The sequence below is a fragment of the Tripterygium wilfordii genome, chromosome 22 (genome assembly GCF_013401445.1).
Source record: "Tripterygium wilfordii isolate XIE 37 chromosome 22, ASM1340144v1, whole genome shotgun sequence".
NCBI lineage: Eukaryota > Viridiplantae > Streptophyta > Magnoliopsida > Celastrales > Celastraceae > Tripterygium > Tripterygium wilfordii.
This window is the reverse complement of record NC_052253.1, coordinates 12443389-12455938: the sequence shown is the minus strand read 5'-3', so window position 1 is coordinate 12455938 and position 12550 is coordinate 12443389. Positions and strand designations below refer to the sequence as shown.

Here is a 12550-nt window from a genome sequence, read left to right as displayed (position 1 = left end):
TTCAAACCCCAATTATTACAATCATAATAATGCCAATATACTTTTTTTGTTGCTTCATAGAGATCCCGATATATGTCATAGTCCAATTGAAAATAAATATTGAATGTATACAAGTTTTTTTTGAATGTATACAAGTTATGGGGCACTTTACTTGATGCCCATGATTAAGTATATCCTACGTGGGTGCATGTAAGTATGTAACGGTATGTACAAACAAAAAAAAATAGAATGTAATGGTGGACCATGATTTTGCATTTGTCAATCAAGGTGGTCAACACCATCAACGGCTCATATCACCATGCATAGGCTTTCTAGAAGTTCATCAACATTGTTCTACACGAATGAGGTGTTGACACTCTTATAGCATTAAAGCATTTTACTTCTTGCAGGTTATAAAAGGCTCCGTTTATTACCGAGCGTATTGACTAATAATGGTTTTTTTTATACACATAATCTACAGCCTTTTAATCAATAAAAAAAAATGGAAGAAAAACGATTTGACAAAGTGACCCAGTTTGGTGGGAGCAAAGGCCGCAGATGATTTGTACATTAATGTAGTTTAACTTTGTATTCACTTGCCTAACTTGCTACCCTACTTCCCACCAACAGCCTTCCAATGCACTCCAGTTAGTTAGCATATTATGACAAAAGCAAGATGATCCATCCACACGTTATAAACAGGGTAGACACTCGAGCAAAATGTCCATCTTCCAACAGTAGTGTAAGTACCTTAAAGCCTCCTGTCCAAAAACCAAACAGAATTACATCAAATCCTCCCATAAAATCACCATTGACAACAATAAGGGAGCAAGAATTTCACTGTTGGAGACGAGAACTAGGCAGTTTGGGCTAACAAGAGAAGTCAATGTTAAAGAGTTGATTGTTAAAAGCAAAAGTTGGGTGATTAGATCAGAGCTCACCTTGACCGATCAGCTATCCCGCGATGTTCCACTTTTACAATGGATTTCTTCATCATGCTCATTCACAAATGGCCCCGTAGTTCTCCGCTTCCTCTTCAATTTATTTTTGCTGCTGTCAGCATTCTTTAAGCTGTTGCAAGCATCAAGAGAATCTCATGAAATTTACAAAAAGTTCATTTACAATTGGTAGGCATGTCTTTGCATATCATGGCTTAGTTTGAATCAGTGTTAACCAAAGAACCGATGAAAAACTTCCGACATTTCATTTTTCTAAAAGAGAAATTCCAATTCAATTCAAAGGCACACTAAGTACCAAGGAAAATTTGGATTAAGTTCTCCAGACAATTAGTAAAAAAAATTTGAATAAAGATATCAAACAGTCCCCTTCAGTTCAACTCAGCTCGAGCACTGAGCCCATAGAGCTTGACTGACAAACTGGTTGAGACTTCAACTATTAACTCGAAAGCTTTGTGCTTAACTAAACGAGGATATACTTTCATAACCATCCACACCTTATAACAGGAAAATAACAAATAAAATAAGAATATTTCAGATTAGTTTTGTGAAGTATTCACCTGGGAGCCGTAACCCATTTTCCATCAATCCAATCCTGGTGCGGCCTTAAATGAGAGTGCTTAATTACCAACTCTTCGTCTAAGGTAAATGATACTTTATACTTTGCGTCAGAAAGAACCTTCAAAACCTGACCCTCCCACCATCCTTCATTGACATAGGCATCAACTACTTCGCAGGGACTATAACCATCAAGTAGAAAAACTTCTGGTGGAACCGGCCTAATTTGACACACGTCTAACTCGTCTGTCAAATAATCTGTGTCATCATCATTTCTCAGAGTTTGATATTTGATAAGGAACTTGCGATCCCCCACTTCCTTAAGGATAGTTGCTGCATACCAAGAACCTTCAAATCCAACCTCATCAATGCTAACCTCAACAGGCATCCCTTTGGTGAAATTTACCATCCCTTTGCATGGGTACTGAAAAGGACAGTTTTCCCAACAAAAATTTAATAAAACAAAATTTAAGGACCGAAATAATAAACTCTTGCTGATTTGGTCAGAACGATATTAAAGCCATGCATTCAAGCGATAACGATATTAGAGCCATGCATCAAGCCAGAAAATTGTGAAACAAGAGACGAATGCATTAAAATCTGACAAAATCTGTCAGCATGTGTTTTTAAAAGTGAGATACATGTAAAATTATCACAATTGCCTGTTTACCCTGAATAGCAAAAGGAACACCAAGCCTACAAGGTACACTCACACTCCAGTAAACATACTTCTCATTTAAAAATTGACGCCCATCACCCAATAAATCGAATGGTTTACTCAATTTTCTTACTATTGGTTTTATCATTTTTAGCATCTATGAAATATCGATATAAATTTGGAATTTTAGTCATAGAATTAAAATTGGACCCAAAAAAAAATTTGTCATCCCATTATTTGTGAAAATATTTTGCATATTAAGAATGTTGATCAACTGAGACACAAAATCAACCAACTTTTTTGGAATGAGCAAAACCCTCCCCACCTTGCCCTAAATCCCCATCGCTGTTGAATGATAAAAATAAAAAAGAAATCTGTTCTTCTCTGGGTTGAGACGATCACTTTTCCTTTCCCAAATACAAAACACTGAGCATATTAAGAAGCTTGAAAATTTTCGAGAAGAGGAAAATCTCCAAGATTTCTTGATTCTAGTACCGCCAAATATATTTATTGGCAAAACAAAAGAAAATCTGAAGTAAGAAGTACTCTGTTATCAGAGACTAAAAATCTAATGATTGCCAAGATATAGTCTTTTCTACTCCATGAATAAATATCTGAAACATTCTCCATATATATAGGCTATTATAACTTGGTTTCACTTTTTTATGGTCAAAATAATAACAAAATTTACCAAATAAAAGATCATCCAATTCAGCAATAAAATCACAACAGCATAAGGATAGAAAGCAAACTCTAAACATCAAACAAAACAAATCAACCCAGATTGGTCATCAAAATAAAAACTTCATCTAAACAAAGCACACATTGAGTTAATAGAAACTCATGAACAACTTGAAGGTTCCTAAGATTCAATCTTGAAGGTTCAAAATCAAGCGCAAATTCACAGCTAATTCCTCAGTCCATGACTATTTCTGCCAAATGAGATGTTATCTTTATTCCTTTCAAAAAAGGAGATGTATATTTATATTGATAAATTCATAAAACCATTTACATTCTAATCCCATTTATGCATGTTATGGCATTCACATGCTCACGAACTTATCTTAATCAGATTTTCATGTATTATTTGTCAAAAATTAACTTGGTCACCCACCAAGAGTCTCCGGCTACAAACAAGATGCAATCTTTATTTAAGACATTCAACAAAATACTATGTTTCTCCTCTTCTTTCACAACTTTTAGACTAAAATAGCAACAAATCACGAATAACCAAATACCCTCACAAAAAAACTAATAGAGACCAAGTATATTACCTCTTTTGTGCGAGGGATAACCCAGGTTCCGTCAATCCAGTCACGGTGGAGTCTGATGTCGCTGCGGGAAAACCCAGACTGCTGATCACAAGAATTCAAGCGGACCATGTAGCTTTTCTTCTCCAAGACCCTAGTGATCACTCCCCTGAACCAGCCTTCTTCAATCTTCACGTCCACCTCTGCACCCACATCGAAAAGGCAATCTCCATCGTCTGGCGGCACGGGCCTCAGCGTCTTCGCTGGCACTTCCTGGTGATTCTTTGATTGGGTTAGATTGTGAACCCACAGCCTCGACTTGGACATCCATGTGATTTTGACGATATCAATGGTGTCTGAACGGGCGATCTCGGCATCATCTCCGATTTCGAAGGTGTGAGACATGATTTCACAGTATACAAATTTAGGGTTTTCACGGGTTTATGTGAAGGAGTGACGATCGGAGACAATACACCCAACTGGCGGGAGAGACGGAGAGAAATATTTCCTATGTGGGATTTCGAAAGGTCATACTTTCAACTCTAGTTTATTACTTTTACTTAATTATTTTCTTCCCTAATTTTGACTTGGATTTCAGTTTTTTTTTAAAAAAACTATAATATAATTTTTCAAAATATTTAATAACAATTTAAAAAAATGAACATTATTTGCACCTCATTTTTTATTAAATACACTCCATTTTAATGTATTTTTAAATTATTAATAGGGTGTATTTAGTAAAAAATATGATGCAAATAATGTTCATTATTTAAAAATTCATGCCTTATTACATGCAATAACTTACATATGATGATAGGCTCAAATTATATAGTATTTTTTATGCACTAACAAATATTCATGAACAAAAATTACTCTAAGTGTAAATATGAAATTATTAACATATTACCAACGAGATGCGACTCAACTGACAATTGATTGGATTAGGCATATATATGTCTAAAGTTCAATTTCAATGAGAAGTGTATTTTTTAACGGTATTTAAAATAAGTAACATATTGATGATGATCATAGTCATAATATGATGCACATCCATATCAAACATAGCTATTGTTGGTTGATTGAGAGTAGTTGTTCCATAAGCTGTGTGTTTCTTAAACTATTTGAAGAATATGTTACGAGTTTATCCCATATTGGAAGGACATTACCCAACCGAGTGGCATATGAGCAAAAGTCAATATCTCTCGTGCATTCAACGCGTTTTATGGCCCCAAAATTGACAATATTATTTTGTACATGATATTTTTTAAAAAAAAATACCTTTATACTATAAAACAAATTATGCCCTTAAATTTTAAAAATACCCTATATATTAGTAATTTTTCAATTTTGCCCCTTTAAAGATTGTTTTCCCAAATCTATCCCATTAAATTTCTTTTATTCCAAATCTATTAAGTTACCCTTCCAAATCCACTTTGACCTCTCCACAAAGTCTCCAAAACATGAAGGTCCAAACCCACTTAATTTTACTCCCTTAGAACTACAAGGTCAAAACACAAACTCACTTTGTTCTCTTTACAAATTTCACAAATCCCAAAGGCCCAAACCTACTCAACTTTACTCAATTGTTCTTTGTTTTTCTTTCTTTTGACTATTGACTCTCGAGTCATAAAAATAGCAAACTGACAAAGTTAGTCAGGTGATGGCATGAGTCAACAAAGTCAAAGAACTATCATCTAACTGAAATATTGATTTGTTTAGTGTTAACTGATTTATCTACACTTTCAGTTATTAATCATGTTAAAACAACATTTCGTAAAAAAAAAATACAAACGGTTATAAGAAAACAAATCGAGAGCGCCACCCGAACCTCACAAGAATTTTTTGTTCCTCTTTATCTAAAATCCTGACTCGGTCCTTGTAGGTTGTTTTTTTTTTTTCCTTTCTTTCTCAACGTGGACTTCTGCTCATGCATTAATTAATTAATTGATTAATACAAACAATAATATTTATACGTATTTGTTTTCTTTTAAGTTTTTTAATGCCTTGGTGCGAGTGCTCTTTAAATACCATTTAGCCTTTTTAACGTACTCTTTAATATGAAACTTATGACGTATTTCACACCATCCTTCACAAACCATTCAATGTACTTGGCACTATATTGTTTCACTTTCTTTCCAAATGCTAGAGTTTGATCTCTAACATTATCAACAAAATCACCTACCTTGTACGCTTCATTATCACTACATTAGTCAACATTCATCGCATATTCCTTTTATCTTCTTATTCAATTTTGATTGCTCGGCTCTCGTTTTCTTTTATGCGAAGAATGCAATTTCGATGAAGGGCATATCAAAATCCCCCACTCTCTCCAGTAACCCTTTTGGTTGAAGTGATTAAGACATATACTCGAATTTGACGGTATACAAGTTCAAGCCCCCCACTTCTACTTGCCTAAAAAAAGAGTTAAAACTCAAATAACTCACATGTATTTATATTAGGTTCGATTGAAGAATTAGGGTTTAGAAGTTTCCAATGCAGACAAAGGTCAAACTAGGACCTAAATTAAAAACCTAAAATTGACTAATTACATCGATATTTTGAAATCTAATTACTAGAATAGTTAAGGTGGAATAAAAAAAATAACAATATTTGAGACCCTCAAAAAGTGACCCCAAAAGATCCTCATTTAATGTGGACTGTTGGATGTGAAATTGGCCTTACATGTGTATTTTTAATCAATGGTTATTTTAATGCCACATAGATTTGGGAGACTTTGGAGGGTCTCTAGCATTGTCCATAAAAAAAATGCAATCCAATTAAAAAAATTGAAACTATCAACAAGGGGGGAATTAGACACGTACATTACGAAGATGGTCATTACTGTAATTATGTAGTTCTTAAGGATCGTAGCGCAAAATTAAACAATTACTCCTCCCAAATAAATGTGGCACTCCTACGTGAGGGACGAAAGAAAAGAGGCAGCCAGAGAGACAGAGGAAGCGTGAGAAAACATCTTCTCTTGGAATAAAAATCGGGAAAAAGGGAAAATCACAGAACGAGGAGGAGCTGTTTCTCTCGTCTCTCACGTCCAACGAATACTTCACTGTAAGAGATTTCTCTCATTTTATACTGATTAGTTTGCTTTACTTCTTCTGTATTTGTATATTTTAATTTCATTTTATTTGGTTGTGGCGGGAACGTGAGTTTTGTACTGCTTTCGGTGATTCTTGTGTCTCCCCTTCTCACTTTGTTGATCTCTTCTGTTATGGGTCGATGTGATCGAGGATTCATTGAGCCAATACCCATGTCGATGTTATCTGATCGATTTTCTCAATGCTTACGTTTTTTTGCCCATTTTGTGCATTTATTTAATTATTGGGATGCCGGAGTGGGGAATATTAGGGTTTTGGTTTTTGGGTTTTCGCAGGAAATTATATTTTTGGTTAGTTATTTATTTTTCCTTGTTTGGTTGAAGAGTGAACAATGGAATACTGATACGGGAAAGTAATTTCTTTGGGAAAACCCTCATTTAAATTGTAGGGTTCTGTTGTTTGGCTGTTGCAGCTCACATTTCTGGAGACATTGATTGGATTTTTGGATTAATGCCGTGAATTCAGTCTACTGATTCAGTCCTTTTCGGCTTGTGTTGTCTGAATCGGCTTTCATTTTGTTTTGGGATTTTGGGTTTATATGAAATAAAAGTACACGAGGGATGTTTTGCATTGATTTATAATGGTTTTTTTTAAAAACGGAAAATACTGTTGGGTTGGAGAGACCGAGGAAGGGAAGTTAATTTCTCTTCTTGTTCTTCTTTGAAGGTTAGTGGCTTTTTAGAAGAGTGGGCATCCTATATTTAATCTAAGGTTTTTTCCACTACTGTTGTTGGGCTATTTCTGCTCGTAGCGTGAGAGAGTTTCAGGGATTGTTTTCACTTTTGGATAAACTCTGTATTTTATTGGTACTTGGTAGTTTTTTTTGGGCTTCTGTCTTTTGAATATTCTACTTTGTGTGCATCTTTTTTAGGGGCTTTGGTCTTTTGGATATGTAAAAGAGAGCTACTTGAAGAATGGTTCTGCAATAGTATATCACGGGTCTGTTTGACTTGGAAGTATGTGACAATGTGACATTTATGCGCTTTTTAACACTTGTTATTTGGATCTGGAGATGACTTTGGCTTCTGAATTACCGCATTATTGTGATTATGATCATACTTTACAGTCTCTGTACTGCCACATAGATTTATTTGTTTAAGACCTTTTCATTTTGAGCTTACTTTTGCAAACTTGTGATGACATCAGAATGATTTTTCAGGTTCTTAATTTGTATGCCCAAGGCTGCTGATTCCTGAAATCTTGTGGGCTGTAATCACTGTAGTGATAGAGGTTTGTGTGAGCTTAAAAAATGCCTTTGTTCAAAAGGAAGCCCTTTGAGTTGTTGGAACTTCCTAGTGATTTGGAGCCTGACGAGCTTGTGTACCAGATTCGGTTTACGAAGGAGATATTTCGGGATTATCCGTATCCTTATTTACACTCATTAGAGTTGTTTGTTTTTGTTTCATTTTATCATTCGTGTTGCCGAGGGATGCAAGGCAACTTGATGAATAAGTTTGACACTAAAGTTTTTGGTTTGTTTTCCAGAAAATGATTTGGTTCATTAAAACTTTTTTTTTTTTGACAAACTTGTTTTCTTAGAAACAAAAGGTTCCTTGTAATTGGTAATTTGGTATATTGTATTCCTTAATTTTGATCAGAGCATATTTGAATAGGATAAACCTATATCGGCAAAGACTGTGGTCGTGTAAATTCACAGGAAAAGCCAACTTGACATATGAAGAGGCTTTGGTGTCAGAGAAGTGTGCTACTGAAAAGGTGCAAGAGCTACCAAAGGAGCTAGTGGCCCCTGCCCTGCGTATAATTCAATTTAGTAAGAGCTAATTACTTTTTCATTGAATCTGTTAGATTGACATTACAGTTCAAATAGCAAAACTGTTTCCAAGGAATTTTGGATTTACTTATTGCAGACATCCTCTTTATTTACATATTCTGACAACTATATATTAAAAAAATTCAAATTTTTTGCCATATCACTACATAAGTATTTTTTGATTGCTTAATCCCAAATTGCAGGATTGGTTTGTACTATATGGGGTAGAATATGGCTTTAATTTTTTTTCAACAGTGACAGAGGTGGTAATTTGTTAATCGTCAAGGCATGAATATAGGCATTAAATGTGTTAAGTCTTAAAGTTTCTCTACATATATTTATGCAATTGGTTTATTGATTTTTGAAAGTAAATTTCAATGGTTAATTAACATTTTCAGATTTCTGAAATCTGTATGTAGGATTTTCAAAAAAAGGGAAAAAAACCGAGCATTTAAATCTTTAAATTAACGTTTGCTGCATGATTTGATGGATGGATTATATATAGTCAAACTTAGGCACCATGCATGGAGATTTTATTTCGGTTTTTGTCTCATAAATGATTGTATAATTTGAACCTTTATTCAAAAAAATTCCAAGCTTTTGAAATTTTAACTATATCAATTTGTCTGCATTTTTTTGTTTGCATCCTGTAGTGTCTTGCATTATTGCTTGGCTGCTTCTCATCATCTACCTTGTAGTTGGAATTTAATGCAATTTTCTTGTGTTGCTTAACAATCTTTTTTCTTTGTAGGTATGCTTTCATTGAAAGATCTTGCTGACACGATTGCTAAAAAATTGCAAGATTGTCCATTTGTTGGTGCTGAACTGCTAGGAAGAAAGGACGGTGATCTGTTTTTTTGTAAGATACTAAAGGTTATAGAGGAGGGTTGTGATAGTGTCAGATATGAGGTAGCCTGGCTTGACAGATATAAGAAAGTAGTGGAGAATACAGTAGTAAATAGAGAAGACCTGGTATGCAAGAAACTGCCATTTAGCAGACAAGTTTTGAAATCTTTTGTACGGGAGTCTACATATAGAGGTGCTCCTTGGGTGCTTCATGATAAATTGGCTCGAAAGCATGGAATCTCTACCAATCCTCCAGTGGAGTTAAGAAGTAAAGTTTTTGTTCAAGATGGACTTATAGTCTGCCATAAGAAGAGAAGGAAGACTGAGGAGGACGAAAATAACTCTGGAATGATTGCAGATGAGAACGGTGAGACTTGCAGTCTAATAAATTCAATTTATTCGGTTGGACCCTGAATATGGTTTTCTTTTCTCTTGTTTTGGGTATAATCAGTTATGTTTTTAATTGATTACGTTACCATGAATGTTAAATTTTATTTTGTGGAATTTCCTGCATTGTTTGCTCAAAAGAGGATTACATGGTGACAAGTCCTTTCACAGCGAACTTTTATTTACCATACTTTTTGATGCTTTGATCTGCAGAAGGCGATAAGTCAAAGGATGGTCCTATCAAATATCCAATTGATGATATGCTGGTGCAGCCTGGCTCAGATGATCCAGATTTTACTGATCGTCCTCATCCAACAAAGGATTTTAAAGTTCCTATGGATTGTTTTGGTGATCTTCTAATGGTTTGGGATTTTTGTTCTTCGTTTGGTAAACTGTTGCAATTATGGCCATTCTCTCTTGAAGATTTTGAAAATGCTATCTGCCATAAAGACAGTAATCTTGTTCTCATTATGGAACTACATTCAGCACTTTTTCGGTTACTAATAAAAGATGGTGGTAAATATCTTTCTGATGTAGAGAACAAGGTTCGAAAATTGAAGGTATTATGTCCCAGAATTTTTATTCTCATTGTAGTTCGTAGTTTTCCCATAAACTTTCTTTCTTTTGATCTGGAGTTGTTGGGTTTCCCTCTTCTTACGTGGGTTCCTTTGATTTGCCGCAATAGAATGTTTAATATAAATGCGTTGTGCTTGTGACTTCATCTCAGATTACTTTAATCAACTGGACAGAGTACCTGTGCGTTTTCTTGGAAATGGCCAACGTTCCTGAATTATGTACTCATGTTACACCTATCAAGCGGGGGCGCTATGGCCTTCTAGATGCTCAAGCTAAATTGGCAATCTTACAAGAATTGGTTAATCATGTGCTCGAAACAGATATTTTTAAGGAGAAGTTGGGCGAATTTATTGAAGAGCAACAGGCACTTGGGGCGACAAGAAGGTGGGAAGCATTGGAAGAAGCTAGGAAAAAAAGAGAAGAGAAGGAGCGATTGAAGGCTCAATCTGGCATCAACGGAGTAATCGATGAGCATATTGCAGAGAATGGAGCAAGTGATCTACAGGTGGTGGTGAAAGATGATCACATTAAACGTAATGGAGAGTTAGTGAATGAAACAAGCGGGGAGGTCATTTCATTTCAAGATAACCATACTTCAAGAAAAAGGTCTGGAATTTACTTATTGGTGATCTATATACGACACGTCGACATCATACTGCTAAATGTTTGTTTTTATGGTTGATGTTATTATTTTGCTCTTATATAAATGAAAGGCATAATTCAAAAGATGCTGAAGAGCCATCTGGCGAGGATGCACATGCACTGAAGCTGTTGAAAGATGATAATAATGGAGCAACAAATAAGAAGAGCAAAGAACAGAGGGTTTAATACATCCCATGCTCCCTCTTAAAGTGTTGTGGTGTGCTTGTTTGCATGCATTTGTTTGGTTGTGTGTGTGTGTGTGTGTGTGTTTGCTTTTCCATTTCTCTTTTAAAATGATATTTTCTTGACACTGATTTTTCCTGCAGAAAGAAATTTATGAACGGGAGATGGAAAAACGATTCATACGCACTAACCCTTTAGGTAAAGACAGAAATTACACTAGGTATTGGTGGTTTCGGCGTGATGGGAATGGGAGGATTTTTGTTGAGACTTCTGACTTTAAGCAGTGGGGCTACTATAGCACCAAAGAAGAGGTATTGATGCTACACTTAAGCTATTCTGCATTCTCTACTTCCATTTTACTCTTGCATTTCTTTCACTGGTCTTATTGGCAATTGACATGTTTGAACAGCTTGATGCATTGATTAATTCGTTAAATCCGAAGGGTGAGAGGGAAAGGGCTCTCAAGAAACAACTGGAAACATACTACGGAAAAATGTGGTGAGCTTATCTTGAGTTGACAATTTGATTTTTTTTTTCTTCGAGTTACGCTTCTCAACCAGGCACAGGAAAAATAATTTCCTATATCATTATTCCTTTTGCTTCCTCCCAACCACCAAATGTATTGGGGTTTAGTTGCCTTCCATTTTAGTTGACACTTATGCAGTTATGCCTGAAGATGGGACTTGATGTCAGTAGAAAGTATCTAGCTATATGTCCTGTTTAATTTTTCTGGCCTCAGCTTTGAAGTTTTTCCCTCCTCCTAAATGCTCTTGCAGCTTGGAACTTCAAAAGAGCTCAAAGGATTTTACTGGGAAGATAACTTTGGAGGAAGAAGAAGAGGTTAGGAGATCTACCCGCGTACGGGCACCACCTGGAGAAAACCCAAGTAATGCTTTCCTCAGGTATGTTAACAAGTGGAAAGAAAGCAAGAAACGAATCAGGCTTGAGATGGCGCCGAAGGTGGCCCAGGATCCATCCAATTGATGTTGGTCCTTGATTACTGGTTACTCTGCAATGGAAGATAGAGAGTAGGAATTTTTCGATGACTTAGTTACCTGTTCTTTGTTAATTCAGTGGGAATGCAGGAGTCGAGGCTTAGGGTGTAGTTGGTGGGAGGGGGGAGTAGAGCATTTTTGTGCCCCTTCCTCTACAATTGACGGTCGCGTATCTACAATTGATCCTCCACTTATTGGTAGTAATGATTCATTGATTCTCCCCTGAAATTTCTTTGATTTATGTGTCCTGATTCTCTTTCAATCATGCATGTGAGAAACCTAAATCATGAGAATATGATTTTGGGTGGGTTTTGGTTCGTTTACATTCATTTAGGGCGCTTAACCTACTAAGTAACATTACATGTTACAAAATGTGATGGTAATGCTCTCCCAATCGTCCATAGGCATGAATGAGTTCACACATGCATTTTCATGGAGTTGTCTGACATTGGTAGTTTGTGGGTTGGTACGTAGGTCAAATGAGTTTAGCTAGTGCACATCTATAGTTTGAAAAAAGAAGTTACCATATCGTCAGAACACAAGAACAGCACTAAATACACGACTTAGGGTCAAGTCTTGGACCCTTTTTCCTTTGGTGTATACTGTAGAGGCTTATTTAGGCCTCCATGAGTTGAT

General features: G+C 35.7%; 2 protein-coding genes across 3 annotated transcripts; one reads left to right on the top strand and one right to left on the bottom strand.

Moving 5' to 3' along the window:
- Positions 1-390: 390 nt before the first annotated feature.
- LOC119991881 (protein AGENET DOMAIN (AGD)-CONTAINING P1-like) lies at positions 391-3930 on the bottom strand. The gene is made up of 4 exons (XM_038838393.1): positions 3426-3930; positions 1496-1917; positions 921-1050; positions 391-740 (listed from the first exon to the last, which is right to left on the bottom strand). Exons 1-3 carry the CDS (start codon positions 3804-3806, stop codon positions 930-932), a joined length of 924 nt encoding a protein of 307 aa, XP_038694321.1. The 5' UTR covers positions 3807-3930; the 3' UTR covers positions 391-740; positions 921-929.
- A 2395-nt stretch (positions 3931-6325) lies between these two features.
- Positions 6326-12142, top strand: LOC119992323 (DDT domain-containing protein DDB_G0282237-like). Of its 2 annotated transcripts, XM_038839039.1 has the most exons (11): positions 6326-6467; positions 7386-7470; positions 7674-7876; positions 8113-8285; positions 9037-9498; positions 9732-10078; positions 10246-10700; positions 10808-10916; positions 11063-11230; positions 11329-11417; positions 11696-12142. In XM_038839039.1, exons 3-11 carry the CDS (start codon positions 7764-7766, stop codon positions 11901-11903), a joined length of 2124 nt encoding a protein of 707 aa, XP_038694967.1. In that variant the 5' UTR covers positions 6326-6467; positions 7386-7470; positions 7674-7763; the 3' UTR covers positions 11904-12142. The 2 variants fall into 2 exon arrangements, with proteins under 2 accessions (XP_038694967.1, XP_038694966.1); XM_038839038.1 differs by lacking the exon at positions 7386-7470.
- Positions 12143-12550: the final 408 nt, after the last annotated feature.